This window comes from Protopterus annectens, chromosome 11.part0 (assembly GCF_019279795.1).
Source record: "Protopterus annectens isolate FY-2018-M chromosome 11.part0, PAN1.0, whole genome shotgun sequence".
NCBI lineage: Eukaryota > Metazoa > Chordata > Ceratodontiformes > Protopteridae > Protopterus > Protopterus annectens.
In genome coordinates this window covers 642225427-642245806 of record NC_056745.1, presented here as the reverse complement: position 1 = coordinate 642245806, position 20380 = coordinate 642225427, and the positions used below count along the sequence as shown (strand labels likewise).

The 20380-nt window shown below is 37.5% G+C and overlaps 1 protein-coding gene across 1 annotated transcript in view; it reads right to left on the bottom strand.

Annotated features, from left to right (window-relative positions):
* The window catches only part of FBLN1 (fibulin 1), a gene marked incomplete in the record, with an annotated part of 2573942 nt that overhangs the window by 1987214 nt on the left and 566348 nt on the right, over positions 1–20380 (bottom strand). The window contains 1 exon segment of the mRNA XM_044088093.1: positions 9387–9524. Coding sequence (XP_043944028.1) covers positions 9387–9524 — 138 coding nt within the window.

Here is a 20380-nt window from a genome sequence, read left to right as displayed (position 1 = left end):
CCAGTTAGACTAGCCCGGTCAACAAATGTAAAATAAAATAAATAAATAAATAAAATAAATCATATGATCCTATGGTGGGTTGGCAGACTTAGAGGGTTCCTGTAGACTACTCTGCTGGAGGTGCTGGGTGGGCAAATTAGTGCAGTGAGGGAAGTGATTTTTTTTTAACTGTGGTGCAGAATCAGGATTGGATGTGGTGGGCCTTGTTAGGTTTGGTTCTGGTGGCTGTCGGGAAGGGGGATTACTGGATAGTAGAAATCAAAGTCTAAACTAACTGTACTAAAAGTATTGAATACAGTAGCTGAGATAAAAGAACTGGAGGTGGAGTATTTGGAAAAGGGTGTGAGAAAATTGCATAAAAAATAAATGGGAACTGGGGGAACAATACATGCAGAATAATGTTTTGGAGGAGGGCTGAGTCTTAGGAGAGGGTGGGAGTTGAATGAGCTATGTAATTTTTGATTGACAGTGTCTGCACAGAAGATTATGGGTGATGTACAGTGTTTGCAAATGAAGTCAGTTTCATTTGTTTTTTTCATTTGTGAAGATGTATGACTGCCTGTGTCATAAGTGATAATTCAATAAAGATGTTTCTTGTTAAAAAAAAAAAAAAAAGTACATGTCAGCAATATCCTCCTTCCATCTAGGATTTAGTTCTTCATTAACCTCTCATTAGCTTTCTAAGGCCTTTCTGAAAGGAATGTTCTACTCCAGACCGCTACACTACCCTCCCTCCTCCTCCAGGGATTTTAATTTATTGGCTCCCTATTGAAATGTCACCACTCAAAGTGCTGAGTGCTGAAAGGCCAAAAGTGAATCTCAGAAATCTGTCTTCTCCTTAAAACTTCTTTGTGCAGGGAGGGTAAGCCCCCTCTGCACCCCCCATGGGGGAACACCCCCCCACCAAATATATATATATATATATATATATATATATATATATATATATATATATATATATATATATATACACCAACTCTGCGATTACTATACCTCAGAGAAAAAGTAATATTCCATAAAATAACATCTTGGAGTAATATTTGCAAGTCAATTCTTTCAGATATTCAGTTGCCATATTTCCGGACTTGATCTAGCGGGTCTCAATATTTCAAATGATTACAGAATTTCACACTGGAAAATCTGACTTCTTCTCCTTTTGAACTTAGGAGTACAACTGATTTGAAGTGTTTGTCATATATACCCCCTTCTTTGTAGCTAACACTTCAGCCATTAGAGTTTCAGAGTTACGTGCACTATCTGCCAAATATCCTTATCTGGTATTTGATGATGAGCAGGTATCTCTAAGAACTATCCCTCTGATTTATGCCCAAAGTGGCTATAAAGGGAAGTATGAATCAATCTATTCATTTATCTGTGTTTTCCGCAGTTTTCTGAAGAATGGTGAAAATAAACTCTGTTACTTGGATGTACATAGATATCTTAAAGGAAAGGCTTTAACAGAGATGATCAACAGCTTATTTCCTTCTCAAGCCACATAAAGGTGGAAAAGTGACAAATCTCTCATCAGCGATGTTGTCAGACTGTATTATGTTCTACTTCTCTTCCAGCAACAGCTTATTTCCCTGTAAGTCTAGAGTAGAATTTGTCATTTGTAGGAACTTATTCCTGGATGAAATGTGTGCCACACTCAAATGGTCTGCATTGCATCCCTTTGAAAAACACTATAGTCTAGATATTCTGTCTAGATCTACAGCATCATTTGGGGATTCTTTTCTCTGAAGTATTTTGTCTTAATATGTCCCAAGGTCGGCTGAACACTATGCTCAAAGGTTTCCAGTGTCCGGACAATACTACTTTAAATGTGTAAGTTACATACTTACCTGAAGGATAGATTTACTTAGTATTGCTCCAGACAATGAAAACCTCCCACCCACCTATCCCCCATCAAATTGTCACTTATGAAGGAATGTCGAGTAGTACCAGAGGCATGTAATTGGTTAATGTTTATTACATTTTTCCTAAGAAAATGCATACTTCCTTATTTCAGTTAGGCCACATCAGCATGGATAATTTAATTTGGAGAGTTCAATTTAGCAGGAGAATTCTGGTGAAAAGTGAGAATGCAAACTAGATCACAAGTACACAAACATCAGCCAGTAACTGAATGTACTAAAAAAACAAAAGAAAAAAATATAAGGATGAGAAGGAAAAAATGTGGAAAAGGCATAAATATTGTGGCAAGTAAAGAGGTCTTCTATAACAAACTCATATTGAACAGGATTTGACAAAGGAATGGTTAAGGACAGATGAGTTAAAACCGAAAGATGAAAGGTTAATAATGGCAGGCTATTGGACTACGTACATGTTAGTTAAAGGAATCCATTGAAAGCCTGGGAGAAACAGACAGGTGTAGGTTCTGTAAAAAAAGAATTGGAAACAGTTGCATATCTTGTTGCTGGGTGTGATACACTCATGGCAGAGACTCCGTACACTGAAAGGCACAGTAAAGTGGCAAGACTGTTGCACTGGGGATTGTGCAAACACTGCAATACAGAAGTAGCTGAGAAGCATTGAAAACATGAACCACAAAGCATTATAGAGAATGAAGTCTACATTACATAGGCTCACCCATTACCAACAGTTCAAAACACAGATATGAGAAAAACAGATATAGTAATCCATGAAAAAAAGACAAATGTAGCATTGATCACTGAAATTGCTTCACCTGGTGATTACGGTGTCTTAAGTACAGACAGACAGAAAATCATAAAATATCAGGATTTGCATGCAGAAACAAGAGCAAAATAGAAGAACGGTATTCAGACAGTTCCAATATAACTAGGAACAATGGAGATCTAATAAAAAAAATCTACAGTCCTAGATAAGCTACCAGTACATACAGCTTCATATGAATTGCAGAAGGAGTCAGATCTGGGCACATTGCAGGTGCTCCAAAATACACTTTTGGCTGACATCAAAGACTGAAACGGGTCTATATTATATGCTTGAAGAGACTTTTCTTCGAACATATAATCATTGACACCTAAAGAGCGAACGCTGTAAAGCGCGACCAGCCATGTCCTCAAATTCTTTCCTCAGGAAAAAATTCATTTGGCCATTATCGAGAATTGCCCTTTTCCCCAATGTAGAGCGATCTCGGAGTTGGTATATTTAGTTGGGGGGGTACAGACCCCCAGTTGATTAGGGTTTTGAAGTTTGTGTTTTTTGTGTATGGCCCTGTGAATTTTTTCTCCGAGGAAATAATTCAAGAATGTGGCCATTTGCACTTTAGATCATTCGCTCTTTAGGTGTTGATTATATGTTCAAAGAAAAGTCTCTCTGTGAATATAATATAGACCCGACTGAAACAATACTAATTTCATGAATTTTAATTACATCCTGACTTAGGAATGGGATCCAGTCCCATCATGGTATTATAAACCCAAAAGACTTGCAGAATTTCAGTCACGAGAGTGAGCAGGGAGCAGCTCATTATGAGGCAAGTGAGGGTCTCGAGTTGGCAAGAGATTAGTTGTTGCTGAGTGAAGAGCACCTTTGGTGACCTGTCAACTGTCCAGAGCAATATGAAGTGAATCTGTCCTTCTGGTAAGTACATCACTTACATTTTTATACTCCTACTTAATATAGTAGGAGCTTTATAATGAGTAATTATTTTCCTTGGCATTCATAAGAGAAGAGGGTTTATGAACAGTGCAAGCAAGGCAACATTTTTGAGAAGATGCTATGCCTTATATAAGTGAGCTATATACTGTATGTAATGCAGTGCTTTCAAGATGCTGCTGCTGCTAGCAAATTTGGTAACGGGAATTTGCTTATAAAGGTCCATTTGGCTAAGATTTTAAACACTAGAATGTCTCCAATGTCACTGATGCCATTTCCTTAGCTCTACATTAAAGAATAATCATATAATAGAATTATACATAAAAAGATATGCTCTGCTGATAGTATACTTTATGTAATAATCTGTTTGATCAAAGGAAGCATGTGTAATGTTAATATGATTCCAGATTAACAACCGAAATAATACACTGCTACAAAAGCAGTTATCATTCAAGTGATGCATTTGTTTGAAGTAGGATGATTTTGTGACACGAAAAATCAATAGTTTATATTTATAACATATTAAGTAATATTAAAAATGTATGGAGGTTTGCAATACCCATGTAGTTAGATGGAAATGGATAAACACGTTCTTCAAAGTAGTGGAGGACTGCAATGAAAAGTTTGGTGGTACTTCTTAAGCATACAATTGTAGAGCCAAAGGAAACTGAGGATGACTGTGATGTATGTACATCTAGATTTAACTATGATGATGTAAGAAGGTCAGTCCTTCATGTTTATTACTGAAAGTACATGAATCACTCAAATGTAGATCAAAGATGTAAACATTTTCTTGACTTAATAAAGGTGATTTATCAAAAGGAAAAAAAAACAGCAAAGTATATGGAATGACAGTTGTTGAAGAACATGTCCATGGATAAACAAGACATTTAAAGGTAAATGTGGCATGTACATAGAAATCCTAGACATGGAAAGAAGGTTAAAAATCTGGAACTATCATGACTGCAGGAGAGTTAGTAGTCCAAAGCTATGACAATCTGTTAATAAATGAGGAATAATCTTACATGCTGAAGGGAAGCATGCAGGGAAGGTCATATATGTAAGTGTGTGATGGCTGGTGCCATGGAGTTTTACAGTACAGGAACACTGGTAAAGGGTTGACTATAGCACAATTTTTGGTTCGTGGCCATTAGAATATCTATGGAACTCTTCTAGATTCCCTGTTTCCTACCACAGAGACAAGGAAATCTTTCTAATAGACAATCCAGTTGTTGATAGGCAGTATGAACTCACCAACCTGCTCAGGTTATATAGTTTTCAGTAGTACACTATAGGATATTATCTTTATTGGAGTAACATCTCTAGACATTTATACCAAACCTCCACCACATTTGGGGTATGTGGCAGCCTTTTGACACCATGGATGTCACACTGCTGAATACTATGTATATAAAAGGGGGTAGTTCTGACTTCAGGACACCTCATTACTATAATGTCTCCTATTTTCCTTGAAGATTCTCTGAATTTTATCAGTTTCTGATGGAAGTATCCACTTTAGCTACTCATGCATAGCACATATTTTCCCTTCTGCATGCAACAGAGTTCCATGATCCCTTAAAATTGCATAGTAGTTGACATGCAAAACAAACAAACAGCACCCAACTCCTGCTAAAGGTAGCTCACAAGCAAATCAATCCAAATAGTAGTTGACATATTAGTACATAGTCATATGCCAGGCAGTTCACCCTCTACCTGCTGCCATGTATTTGGCTAACATGGAATTGACAATCCTTCTGGATAGCTAGTAAAAGCGCAATCATACGACATTATAGGTGACTTTCTCAGCTCTGTAAAAGTTATGCCAATGACCAGTGACATTCCTTGTCCTTTGACACACCCTAGCAGTGAAGTGAACAGTATTGCTTATGCTTTTCCCATTTTGTGTGAAATGACAGCATACACCATTGTCACTGTCCATTGGTACTATGCATGTGTTCTGAACAAGATGTTACAATGCATACAACACATGTAGCTTGCATGGGACGTGATCTATCCACCAACCGGAGATGACTTACTTGATGATCCTGTAGAATGTTGTAGGTACTGAAGATGAACACAGTGCCCCTGTCTCTCATCTTCATAGCAGACAGGATTCAATGTTTTGCTCATTTTGAGGGGAAGCTTTCATCATTTAGCCTCTTTATGCTGACAGTTGCCTGCATCTGTGCTGGTGCCCTGCAGTGCATTACTGTTTGGATCTGTTGTGTCAAGCGTTACTTAGAAAGAATGGCATTGCTGGTAGCACTGTCTAGGATATCCAACTCCCACCATATGAAGTGACACAGTGAGCTACCTGATATAATGCTGGCTGACTTTATCTAGCTTGCCATAGCAAAGATGTGGGGATCCATTGTGTTATATGTATGTCTTGATTAATTCATTTAAGCAGCTCTTCACCCCCTTGTCCAGCCAGTACAGTCAAACTGCCTTTGCATGCTATGCTCAACTTTCAGATGTATACCAGTGTTTTACTATGTACTATGCTTTACTGGTTGATGTATTAGTGCAAACTGCAACTGTGTTTGATTTGATGAGTACTGTAATTAGTGCTTTACTTTGCACACTATAACTATGACCTGCTATGCTCATCCTATATAACTCTGTTTTCTGAAAAGTCATCTGCTAACAACCTGTTAAGTGCTTTGTTAAGCACTCGTGATTGTTTGAGAAACTTTCTTTTAACTATCAGTTACCTTCCCTAATTGGTCTGTTATCACCTCATCAACTGCACGCTCCTTAAAATAAGTCTATGTGGATGAAAATAAGTAAAATAACTAAACGTATTAATTTTTATAATGTAAAGAGCTAGAAAATTCATAAACAATGTTTATAAGAATAACTACTGCAACAGCATTTTTGAGGCAATATATAGCAGAACACAGAAAGCTGTGACTGATTTGAAGAGATATAATGTTGTGTAGTTGTCTTTGATATTCAGAATAACTTTGAAGTATTGTAAAGTTGTACAGGTAAAGTACCAGTGCTTACTATACTTGTAAAAATGTGTTCTAACTTTTGAGTGCTTTTTTTACAGGTTTTATACACTTTTACTGAGCTAATAGCATGTTAAGATGTTTCTGTGTGTTAAATGAGTGTGCAGAAAATTTTGCCAGAGATTTTAAATATTAAACAGTATTTTATGAATGTGGAGAAATACTTCTATATAAACTCTGCTAATAGAAAGGTAATCTAGCATCTCTAAAAGCAGCACAGGGCAGTTTGCAGGCAAATTTCCCATTTCTTCCCACAAGTAGTCTTCCTGGGGTAATTGTTTGCAAACTCCTAAGGGACTTCAGTGGGTGTGATGTAGTTAAGTTCATTTTGTCTCCTTCCTATCCATGTGATATTTATACTATCCCTCACCTGCAAAACTCTGTACTAAACTCAGCAATTATAACCCTTCTTCAGTATGTTATTTATCTATTTATTTTTTCTTTTTATAGACTCTGTCCCTAAAAATCAGAACACACTTTACTATCCCTTAAAACAAGGTGAGCACAGAAGCACAGAAGTATACAAGTTATCCTTGCAACAGATTTTCTAGAAATAAAATTTGTTAGTGTGTGTAAAAAGAGCAATGCAGCTTTAACTATTAATTATGTAATCCATATCCATGGGTTTACACAGATGGCATCGCATAAACTTCCCCACATATTCAGACTTGTCACTGCCCCTCCATTTTTTTAACATCTAGAAACCCTTGCAGGACGTTTGATTCCAACCCAATAACAGCCTTGCCCATCATATTTATATTATTGTACTCTCCAATTTCTCTCTCTCAACTATCCCATTTTAGGAATATTGGTTATATGAGGTCATTCCAGCAGAACACTTCAGCTTATATAAATACATTTTAAAGGCACTAATCTCTAATGCACATACCTGTGTGATAACGTGCAGTTTCTATTGCCTTCACACTGAGCCCGTCCACACATTTAACCTCCTACGGGCATAATGCTGTTGCCCACTTCAAACCCCTCCCACCCCCAATTTTCTAGCTACTCCCATACTATTACATTTATAGGACCTCTTCTCCATCCAGAAATCTACCTATTTCCTACCATTCTTAAAGGCATACATATAGCTGTATACAGACATACGCATATATATATATATATATATATATATATATATATATATATATAAATACAATAAGACATACCCCAGTCACAATAATACACACACAGCTCCTAAACCATCAGTCTATCATTAAGCATTACTCCATCTTCCCCACCCTGATATCAAATCCTACCCCAGCTATATTTTTATTCTGGTATTTTTCCTCATCCCCTATTGTTTAATCTCTCTACCTAGTAAATCCACCATCATAACTTTCTCACTCCAGCAAATCTAATCATTTAAATTACCCCAGTCCCATTTCCCTGCATGAATTCCATCAACTACAATGTTTTTTCCTGTCCTTACTCACCACCCCAACAATCCTCCCCTTCATCGTGCTCATAAAACATGTTACTATCCATACAACATTTTGTGCTTGCTTTCATATTCTCCATACTCGTACATTCCTCTTCATACCATATCCACTTTCCAACCACAGATTTTCTAGCACTTTTCAGCAGTATTACTGCCAACATCCTCTCTCTCTCTAAATATATATATATATATATATATATATATATATATATATATATATATATCACCAAAACTCTATAATATATCTTACATAGACTTCCTTAAACACCCAGTTCTTGCAGTCTCACCCATCCATGCTAAAACTCACACCAGAATGAGAATAAAATATAAATCACTATTTCACTATGTCCTTTCCACTAAAATATACAACTCTAGTTATATTCACCCTAACTCTGGGCCTAGTATAAATAGGCTCGGGTGTCCTCTACCCTCACACCTATATACTTGGTCAATTGTTCAGCCTGCACTAAAATTCTACCTCAGCAACATCAGCAGTATCATTATCAAAACAAATGGCCTTCATGCATCATTAAATACCCATGCTATGACATCCTAGCCATCTATAAAACTTGGCTGAAGTCAGGCATCAGAGATGAGGAAATCACCCCACCACATTACAATACATATATATACTGAACAGAAATAAAAAAAAGGTGGTGGCATAATATATTGTAACACCCTGGAACTATCTCTCTACTCATATACTCCACCTACCTTCAGGAATACCAAGATACTCAAAGCCTCTGTATCATAGCTCTATATATCCTACCTGTGATTATACAAATGCTAGAAAATGTTCTCTTCTGGACTACAGCTATTCATCGTGAAATGATAATCTTGGGTGACTTAAATATAGATTGTCTGTCACTGTTCCTCACATCTGACGCTCGACCTCAGTACCACAAAAAACTTGGCTGTAACCAGTTTGAACAAAATCAGAAAAGTTAAGACATAGGGTTTATAGTCTGTGGTGTAAAAAGCCAGGACAAAAAACAAACAAAAAAAAAAAACAACCTAAACACCTTTATACTGTCCATACTGAATATGAGGTCTTCCAAAGAAGTTGGAAAGAAATGAGAGAAAGTAGTTAGAAGTATACCATGAAAAGGTCCACTAACAAGGCTGCATTTATTTAGTACGGAAAAAAACATGGAGTATCTCTTAACAGTGCATGGTGATTCCCAAAATCAGCAGACTTAAATAAAACATATTATTTCTCTCTAAAACAGAAACTTTATTTATGGCAAATGGTCCAGCATGTCAACTAAGAAATTACTATTAATTTGTGTTTTAATAAATAATATTAATAAAAATATTCAGATTTGAATATGGTAACGTTCAGAACATACCTTGGCATACATTATTATCCATTAGCTCATACCCAGTTCCACAGCTAATAACACGCTGGCACCGGAAGGACCCAGGTAGGTTAATGCATTTTTCTCCAGTCTGGCATAGGTTTGAAAATGCTAAACATTCGTTCATATCTGCACATAATGAAGTACATATTTTAAATTTCACATAAGTTAACAGTAACAAACTAATTAACAGTAATTATTTTTTGTTACTTTTCCAGTATTTTAAGTACACTTTAAACGTCTTTTGTATATCGTTACTAGAACTGAAAATTGTTGATTACAACTGCTCTAAGTATATGTTTCTAATAATACAATATAAACTAAGCTTGTAAGGGTACACATTTTAAATTCCTATAACCAACTGCAATGGGAACAAGAGGAATGCTGTGAGTATCTACTTATAATCATAATTCTAGTTTTTGCCAAATTCCAAATGAAACCAACAACTGCAATACACAAATTAGCAGTGGAACTTAACTCATTCCCTCCACTAGAGCTCTTTTTAGTGTGTACCTTTAACTGCCAGTGGGTGTGGCTTGAGCCATTAAAAAACTGAAATTATCACCTTACATTCTAACAAATGCTCATTGACAGAGGTCAAATATCAATCTAATTGTTTGCCATCATGTATGCTTCAAGGTAAACTATTCTGATACCTTGTATGTAGCATGGTTTTGGAATTATTAATGCAAATATGAACAAGCAATATTTGACGCCTAGTGGTGCAGTAGGTGGTAACTGCAGAAATGCCTGGAGGTGCACTTGGCTATAGTGAGTTAAAAAAACAACTTTAATCTTCCCTCCTAATATAAACCAAAAATAACCTAGCACCTCAGCAAAATGTCTTCAAAGGTTCTAAAGATCATTACCTAGCTCTCATTCAAGAAATATTATAGCCTTTCCATTTGACAGAATTAGTTAATCTGTCAGAATATTGAATAAATTAAGAAATTAGGTCGACAGAAGCAGTCATAGTCGTTAAAGTACCTAAAACATACACTGTTAAACTATAATAAAGCATCACTCTCTGCATGTGCTAAATAACAATTACAATAAATAGTTCAGCGGCAAAACTGCGAGGCATATTAAATAAAAATTATAATAAATTGTTCAGCAGCAAAACCATAAGGCTACCACTTAACATAATAGACAAAAAATTAACTATACTTTCATTTTCAAAAGCAATTTGGAAACATCTAAAAAGAAAGCATGTTGTGAAACACACGTAATAAAAACCTTAATTTTCTCGGATCCTGATTATGTCTTTCATAAAAATAAAATGCTACTGGACTTGTAAGAGATACATTCTTGATGTCAATAAGTTGCTGTTTAACTAGCTTTCTAACCTGTCTTGTACTTTGTCTGATATATTTGTTACAAGAGAGTCTAAGGTTATGTACTATTGCCTACTCTGTTGTGAGTGACTGACTTACTCAGCAAATAGAAGGTACGACAAAAAGAAGATAGTCATCAATGGCTATTATACAACGACCCCCCATTAATATTCAAAAACGTGCACGCTGATTGGTCAGCGTGCATGTTGTAAATCCGAGTTATAGTAATGGAAAAAGGTCCAGTCGCTCAGACTTTTTCCATTACTATAATTCTTACAGCAACACTGTCTCGCTATGTTAAATGAGTTGAACATAGCGAGACAGCTTTAAAAAAGCAACAGAGATTTTCCGTTGCTTTTTTTAAAGCTGTCTCGCTATGTTAAACTCATTTAACATAGCAAAAGTTTGTAAAAAGCAACGGAGATCTTGCTTTCTCCGTTGCTTTTTTCAAAACTGTCTCGCTATGTTAAATGGGTTTAACATAGTGAGACAGCTTTAAAAAAAGCAACGGAGATGCTATGTTGCTTTTTTTAAAGCTGTCTCGCTATGTTAAACTCATTTAACATAGCAAAACAGTTTGTAAAAAGCAATGGAGATCTTGCTTTCTCCGTTGCTTTTTTCAAAACTGTCTCGCTATGTTAAATGGGTTTAACATAGCGAGACGGCTTTAAAATAAGCAACGGAGATTCTCCGTTGCTTTTTTTAAAGCTGTCTCGCTATGTTAAACCCATTTAACATAACGAAACAGTTTGTAAAAGGCAACAGAGATCTTGCTTTCTCCATTGCTTTTTTCAAAACTGTCCCGCTATGTTAAATGGATTTAACATAGCGAGACAGCTTTAAAATAAGCAACGGAGATTCTCCGTTGCTTTTTTTAAAGCTGTCTCGCTATGTTAAACCCATTTAACATAGCGAAACAGTTTGTAAAAAGCAATGGAGATCTTGCTTTCTCCGTTGATTTTTTCAAAACTGTCTTGCTATGTTAAATGGGATTAACATAGTGAGACAGCTTTAAAATAAGCAACGGACATTCTCCGTTGCGTTTTTTAAAGCTGTCTCGCTATGTTAAGCCCATTTAACATAACAAAACAGTTTGTAAAAAGCAACAGAGATCTTGCTTTCTCCATTGCTTTTTTCAAAACTGTCCCGCTATGTTAAATGGGTTTAACATAGCGAGACAGCTTAAAAAAAAGCAATGGAGAATCTCCGTTGCTTTTTTTTTTAAGCTGTCTCGCTATGTTAAAGCCATTTAACATAGCGAAACAGTTTGTAAAAAGCAACAGAGATCTTGCTTTCTCCGTTGCTTTTTTCAAAACTGTCTCGCTATGTTAAATAGGTTTAACATAGCGAGACAGCTTTAAAATAAGCAATGGAGATTCTCCATTGCTTTTTTTAAAGCTGTCTTGCTATGTTAAACCCATTTAACATAGCGAAACAGTTTGTAAAAAGCAATGGAGCTCTTGCTTTCTCCGTTACTTTTGCCCACAGCTCTGATGTACAACATAGGCATACGCATGTGCAGTACATCAGAACTGCCACAGAATACCAGACAGCTGCGGAAGGGCTAGCAAGGAGGCATTATACAATGCCATTATTTAAGAAAAGTAATTATTTTTTTTCTTAAGTAATGTTATTGTATAATAGCAATAACCCACTTCTGGGTGTGGGTAATGCTGGATTTACCCACGGTTGGCTTTGTTTGGCCACTCTGGCTTCGCCCTCAGGACCAAACCACACCAACCGTGGGTAAATCCAGCATTACCCACACCCAGGCGTGGGTTTATTGCTATATGAACCCATGGCTTTGATATTAACATGAGACATACCAGGGCATTAACAAGGGCAGCCACTGAATCTGTATAACTATAAGGTGTCATTAAGAAGACACATATCTAGGATATGTAACTGTATTGAGGTTATGGGTGGTGTGTTTAGTTTTGGACTATGCAGGAGGTTGGGAATGGGAATATAGAACCAAAATCAAAAGGATAAACACACAAATGCTAGCACTCAAGATGAACTAAGAAGGAAAGAGCTGCATGTTAATGGGTTAGGAGTATATCTCACAACTTCTAAACTCAGCAGTGCTAGATGATTCCATACTTAATTTTTGTTAGACAGTGACAAACTCTATGACAGAATGTGCACGTAGACATGTTTCATTTCAGGAGAAAGGAGCAGATGATTAGCAATAGAAGATTACACCTGCTTAGCTTTGAAATCATCCCTTTATCCCTTACAATCTCTACAGGAAAGCACTAGTGAGGTACAAAGCTCTCAGTTGTGCCTATTTTGGAGGAATATACCTATTTTCTTGTGTTATTTACCCCTGCACATGATGATATATATGTTAGGTCTGACTGCCTTTTCAGGCTTGATGCATCTCTTCACATAACTTTCTGAAATCCCCTCATCACATGTGAGTTTTGAAGCTGTCTGTTAAACAGAAAACCATACTACATGACCAATGTACTGATGACACCAATAATTTAAAGAAAGGGGGCTTACGTCATACATCTCCCCTTTGCAAAAGTAAAATTAACTAACCTTGCCTGGTAGAATTTTGCAGTACAGCTTATTAAAGTCTACAGATTTTACACTGTTTCTTTGATAATGGGCATATATTTTCCATTGTTTTTGTCATTGTCTGTTATTTTTAAAAATGTTTTTCAGTAGTAGTCAAATTTTCTGCTAGTAAGATGTCAAGCTTTTTTAGCTAGATGTACCTACTTTTTCAAGGGCCTTTCTACCTATTTTCAGTGTCTATAAGTTGAGAGGTATGGCCAGGTATGCTACAGAATCACAGATAAGGAAGGTGTTTACAAAACACTTCAGGGTAACAGATAAAAGGATAGCAATACAAGAGAAATACAGCTGAACATATTCAAATTTCTGTCTGTGTCACTCATATACCCTGCACTCAACCATTAGCAAGGTATGCTACTGAGGCCCTCATGGGAAAGGCACTAATAACAAGATAAAAGAAAACAGTGCAGGGAATGGCATGCGGCTATATGAAGAAAACATAACATTGTAAAACAACATCCCACCTGCAGGGGATTAGAACCCTGTGCCTAGTGCACTGAGAACAGACTCATCACATTATGAATACATTTAGCCATAGAGGCCTTCACAGGGAGTGTATTTAAATACTGCTTGGTGATGCAGATGCATGCGCCACTAAATTGCTTAACAGTGGCAAGATCTTAGTATGTTCAAATGATTTTTCTTTACTTTTGCCACTGAATGGGAACCATTATTTTCCCATGGTAATTGATGACCACTGTTGTTGCCCTATGCCAATCATTATGCAGCATATGACAGCAGAAAGATGGTTTTAATATATAACATATTTTTGGGAACGTGTGGTGTTTTTATCTATTTTTGACCAGATTAAAGGTTGGAAATGCTAGTATACTAGAGAGATAAAAGCAGAGGTAAAACAGAAAGTGAGAAAAAAAACATAAGCAGAATGGAGATGGGGTAGGAGCATACATCTCAACTTATTAACTTCGAAATACTGGAGGATTAGAACTGTATTATTAAATATTTGCTGACTGAAATCCTCAGTGGTGTGTTAAAGAAATATGCTTTTTATGATGAACTATTAGAGCTCATCATATTTCATTAATTAAAGGTCTACGGAGTTGAAAGGTATGGATGGGAGTATTTTTTTTTCCTGGGACAGGCACCATTTTCATTTATTTATGTATTTGAGAAGCAGAAAGTTGAGGAAGGAAGTCAAGGAAGTAAGAGGTGGGTAAGAAGAGGAGGGTAGGTTACAAGGGAAGACAAACAGGACTGACAGGGTGTGGAATAACACAATGAGGGAGGGGGAACACAATGAAAAAGGAGACATCAGAAAAACAGTGAGAAGACAATGGTAAGGGGATGCTTATATAACATGCAAACTGGCAGTTATAGACAAAAAAGGGAGGGAAATTTTGGTTTGGAGATAAGACTGGGTGCTCAGCAATGCAGTCTTTGCCAGTTTTGACACAGTTGATGATATTTTTCCCCACTCTCCAATATGTCAACACTGGGCCCTCCTCAGGACCTGGTGGCAGAGCTAGACAGGGATGTAACCTAAAGAGTCACCAAAGCATGGTCTCTATATGGCTGAAGCTGGTATCAAACCACCTGTCCAGTATCCCCCTACAAGCTCTGCCCAATCCTCATGAGTAACATAATTGTTATTACTGCTTGCACTTCTACCAATGAGTACTTGTGTACCACCCATCAGTGCAGGGATACCTGAAGCAGGTGGTGTAGATAGGGCAGGAGGAGTGGAGGCAACTCTGGCAGGTAGGGACCCAGATGTGCTTGTGCCTAATGGCGGCGGTCTTCGTAGTGCTGATGGTGCTGCCACCTGTGGGGAAGGATGACAGGCATTACCTGTATAGTTGGCCCAGGTCATTGCGATGCAGCATATAGGGTTGGGAAAGTGGCCTATTGGTTAAGGCGTTTGCCTTACAAACACAAGGTGCAGGGTTTAAGTCTCACAAGGGGTAATTGGCTAAGCTTAAAATGGCTCGCAAGGGCAGTTAGCTTAGTACTAATCTATGAACCTATAACATAGTAGTAGAAATGGAGACACACACACACACACACACACACACACACTTACACAAAAAAATCTCTCTCTCTCTCTGTACAAATATAGATACATCTAAAACTAGCTAAATATAACTATATATATATATATATATATATATATATATATATATATATGTATGGATCTAGGAAGTTTGCTCGACTGAGCAAACATCCAAATCCATAAAATCCGAACACACTTTAACGAAAGGGCTTTTATCGAAAAAAAAAAAAAAAACGCTACATTTACATTTTAGCAGGGGGGCTTTGCCCCCTGCACTCCCCATGTGGGGGGCTGGGCCCCCCCCCTACTTTAATATTCTCTCTCTAAGACCACACTACAGTGGGGAAAAGGGAAATTTCCCTTACCCGCACCATAGTACAGCCTCGGCAACAGTCATACTTACGCGAAAGTGCTTCGGTGAAAGTGCTTCTTCGATCCATGGATCTAGGACGTTTGCTCGACTGAGCAAACGACTGAAATCCAAATGGCCGGGCATACTTACGCAAAAGTGCTTTTCACCGAAGAAGCACTTCCGCGTAAGTATGACTGTTGCCGAGGCTGTACTACTGTGCGGGTAAGGGTAATTTCCCTTTTCACCACTGTAGTGCGGTCTCGGAGGGAGAATAGCAAAGTGGGGGTGTGTGGGGGGCAACCCCCACATGGGGTGTGCATGGGGGCAAAGCCCCCTTGCTAAAATGCAAATGTAGTGTTTTTTTTTTTTTTTGTCACACGCTTTAACGAAAGCGCTTTTCCGATAAAAGCACTTTAGTTAAAGTGTGTTCAGGTTTTATGGATTCGGACGTTTCCGAAATCAAGCAAACGTCTTAGATCCATATATATATATATATATATATATATATAGAGAGAGAGAGAGAGATGAATGGATAGATATGTAAAAGAAAAGGATGGTTACAAAGAAGGTGGAGAAAAATGACAAACAAAAATAATGAAACTGCATTCTAAGCTACTTTTTTATACTCATAAAATAGTTGCCACCCTTCCCATATGACTAAAACTTTCACTTACTCTGCAAGAAGAATTTGTTGTGAGGAAACAGAATTTCAGAAGGAGACAGATATATTGAGTAATCAGCTCCTTTCTCAGGAAAATAAATCGGCAAGTATTAGCCAGGCAACAGAAAGGGTTAAGACACTGACAAGATCACAAACTATACAATGTAAAAATAAGAGCCTCTTAAATATGTTCAACCAGACCCATAGATACATCACTACCTATGGTTCAAATACTGTGAGACTAAACCAATGACTAGAAATTTTGGCATATGCTCACTAACAATCATTTTTATGATAATATTCTGCTAGATAATGTTATTTTTTCTTTTACAAAAGGGAAACCTCTGGGACAACATTTTTTCTGACAACAAAAAAGTGGGTAAAAACAGCGCAATACAGAGAATTATTACAGCTGATATTCCAGTGGGATGTTTGTTTTGTGGTCACTGTGCCCACTGTCAATCTGTTAGGAAAATAAGTTACTTTTGTTAATACATCCAAATCATTTGCTCTTCAATCTTTCATTAACTGCAGCACAAAATGTGTGATTTATTTTGTTCATAGGATTCATTTCATTTTACACAAACATCTATCCAGTTTAAGCAGCATATTTCTTTGCATATACGTGGTATTAATTGAGAGCGCAAATGCAGAACACTACTGGCATAAAATGCTACATCTGAATGCTCTACTTATATTGGAATTGACAGCCTAAAGTGTCTGATTTAACTGACAGCAGGAAGCGTAAAATTTTGGATAAAAAGGAAATATATTGGATATTAAATCATGGAATTACATATGCCCTAGGCATGAATCACTTTATTTAGAAAGTTTTTAAATATTTTTTGAGAAAGATGCATCTCTGCTTGTTAACATTTTTTATTTTATACTACCCAAGATGTATGCTTAATTGTGCCAACCAGATCTTTTAGATTTGGCCACTAGTGGTCAGGATTTAATACTGTTCTTTCAGCATTCAGTATCGAGTAAAATAACTGCCAAGACTTGTTTCTACTCCTAGAACAGCAAATTAGTTAAGCTGTTATTTATAGTTATGACTTTTTTTGATTTGTATCTACACAATTCAGTTACTTAACTGCCTCATACTTTGTATTTATCACTGCTTGATGTATTGGTGAGGACTGGACAAATTCAATTGATATATATGCTTGTTTACACACATGGATGAAGTATCAAAATTCTTTTTTATGCTTTTTTTTTTTTCTAATAGATAAGAATTGAAAAAGCCCTAAGAGTGAAACTACATGGTCTGCAGACATAGTTGTGTTAATAAACATTGATTTGGTTAATTTTAACATTTCTGCTGGCTGGAGTTATTTTTGCTGTTTTTATATACGTATACTCACACACACACACACACACACACACACACACACACACACACACACACACACACAGTGTATATGTATGTGTGTGTGTGTGTGTGTGTGTGTGTGTGTGTGTATATATATATATATATATATATATATATATATATATATATATATATATATATATATATATATATATGTGTGTAAATATATATATATATATATATATATATATATATATAAACAAAAGATCGGGACAGAGGATGGGGAAAAGACATACAAAAATGATAAATTGCATTCCAAGCTATTTGTTATACTCATAAACTTAAGAGATGGAAAATAAGCATTTTGGACTTTCACGGTTATTTTAACATTAACTATTTCATTTAAAATGTTATTAGTTTAACTATTTTAACATTTATAATTATGGCATAACAACATCGATTTTTTTTTTTTGGGGGGGGGATTATTGAACCCACAGCCATCGTAACAATCTCAAAGCACATATATCTAACATGATGAGCTAATTCTCAGGCTAAACACAAGGTGACATGCAGAACCAATATTCTAACATCACCCAGTCATACTAATTCCAATAAGAAATGCCAGGACTGACAGACGTTGTTCTGCTGTATAAATCTTATTTACTATTATTTTTGATTATTACTTGTCACTGGTGCAGAGGTTAGCATTGCTGCCTCACAGCAAGAGGTTCTCCGTTCGATCCTTGGCTGGGGTGCATTCTGTGCCGAGTCTGCATGTCCTCCCTGTGGTTGCATGGGTTTTTTCCGGGTACTCCGGTTTCCTCCCACATCCCAAAGACATGCTGTAGGTGGATTGGATACTCTAAATTGGCCCTAGGTGTGAGTGTGTGTGTGCGCGTGTGCGTGTGTGTGTGTGTGTGTGTGTGTGTGTGTGTGTGTGTGTGTGTGTGTGTGTGTGTGTGCGTCTGTGTGTGTCTGTGTGTGTGTGTGTGTGTGTGTGTGTGTGTGCCTTCTGTGGTAGTTTGGGCACTGGGCTGGCAACTCGACACCGTAAAAAACTCCACTGCCAGTCATGAGCAGACAGGTGATCTGCTGTAGCAATCCCTAACTGGGAAAAAGCCAGAAGAAGAAGACTTGTCACTATGCAAAAGGATACATCTTTTGTAACAGGAGCTATACTTACACAGACATTATCTGGCAATGTAGTCTGCACCTATGCATCTCCCTGTTCCTTTCAACCTGTGCAAGGTCTGGAGATAAAGAAAAGGAAAGTAGAATGAAAGGGTATTGCTGCCATGCATTGTCAGGGTATATGGTGACTCAAGTCACAGTAATGGTGTTGGCACTGTTCCCCCATGTGTGGGATGCCAGTTTTACAAATAACAGCTTTGGCCAACCTATTTCATCCAGTAGCCTTGCACTTTGGCCCAGTAAATCCCTCTTGCAGGAGCCTTTGGCTGTACTGCTTATGGAGGAAGTCCCAAAAAAACTTGGACTCCTCCTTATACTACCTCTATGCTCTAAAAGGAGCATTCCACTCATGTTCTGCAGCCAAACTTGTCTGACCTTCAAAGAGCTCAGGAAAAAATGGCAGTAAATTGTTGTTCAAATTACTTCTTGTGTGTTTCAGACTTCTCGTAAAGATGGGCACCAACTGCTACCTCATTTTCATGATGAATGACAAAATAATAAAAAGATAGGTGAAACTTTGCCACTGGCTCTATGGAACTACCCCTCATCTGAGGTTGAAAGGTGTTTAGCCGCTGATGGCAGGGATGAGATGGCACAGTTACATGGTGAAGATGGCGTGTAGACACAATGAAATTTGACCCACACATCCCCTCCTCAAACTCTGGACACAGTCTCTATCCATGCACAAACCTGTGGCAGACTGCCATCTGAGAATGGACAGGTTAATGGTGACACTGCAAATCAGGGAAGTGTGATAGCCCCCAGTAAAGATATATCTGAATCTTGCCCTAGCAATCGTGGGCAGAAGGGTCCACACAGTGGGGATGATACCAGTGTCCATCAGAGGTATGGTTACCACCCTCCTCCTGAGGTTTGTGTGTGAATAGCTGACACCCAATATATGTGCAAGGCCATCATGTAGGATAGGCATGTTCTTCCTAAGACTCAGCAGAGGTTGTTGGGGTGATCCAAGGTGTGTATGCTGACACACAGGCATGCACAAATCATATGTGTGATTCACTGGACAGAATGATTCACACATTAGAACATGCAGGGCCTACTCAGGGTTATCTGTCTGGGTTGAAGAGCCAACATCATGGTTGGTCTTCTGGTATATCCTCTAATGTTAGTTCACCTGGTTGTGGACGAGCAAGATCCCACTTCTGCAGTGCCAATACATCCACAACAACATTATTTGTAAATAATTTCAATTTGCCGATTTCACACTTCTAAAAACTAGTGTGGTCTCCTTTAAGGCCCCTGAGCCAGTGGTAAACATTACTCAAACTGCTGAATCACTTACAAATGCCTTCTAGCAGATATCAGGACTGCATGGATCAGGCAATAACAAACAAAACTAAGACTCTCTGCCAAGATCATGGGACAGTTGGTGCAACTCCTAGCAGAGCTGGCTCTCATGGACTGTGGTCCCACTTCATAAGCTGACCCTGAAATTCGCCCATTAGCTTGACAAGCCTTATTCATGGAATGGAACTCTCATAAATAAGACATAGGAACTTGCAGACTTTGGATCA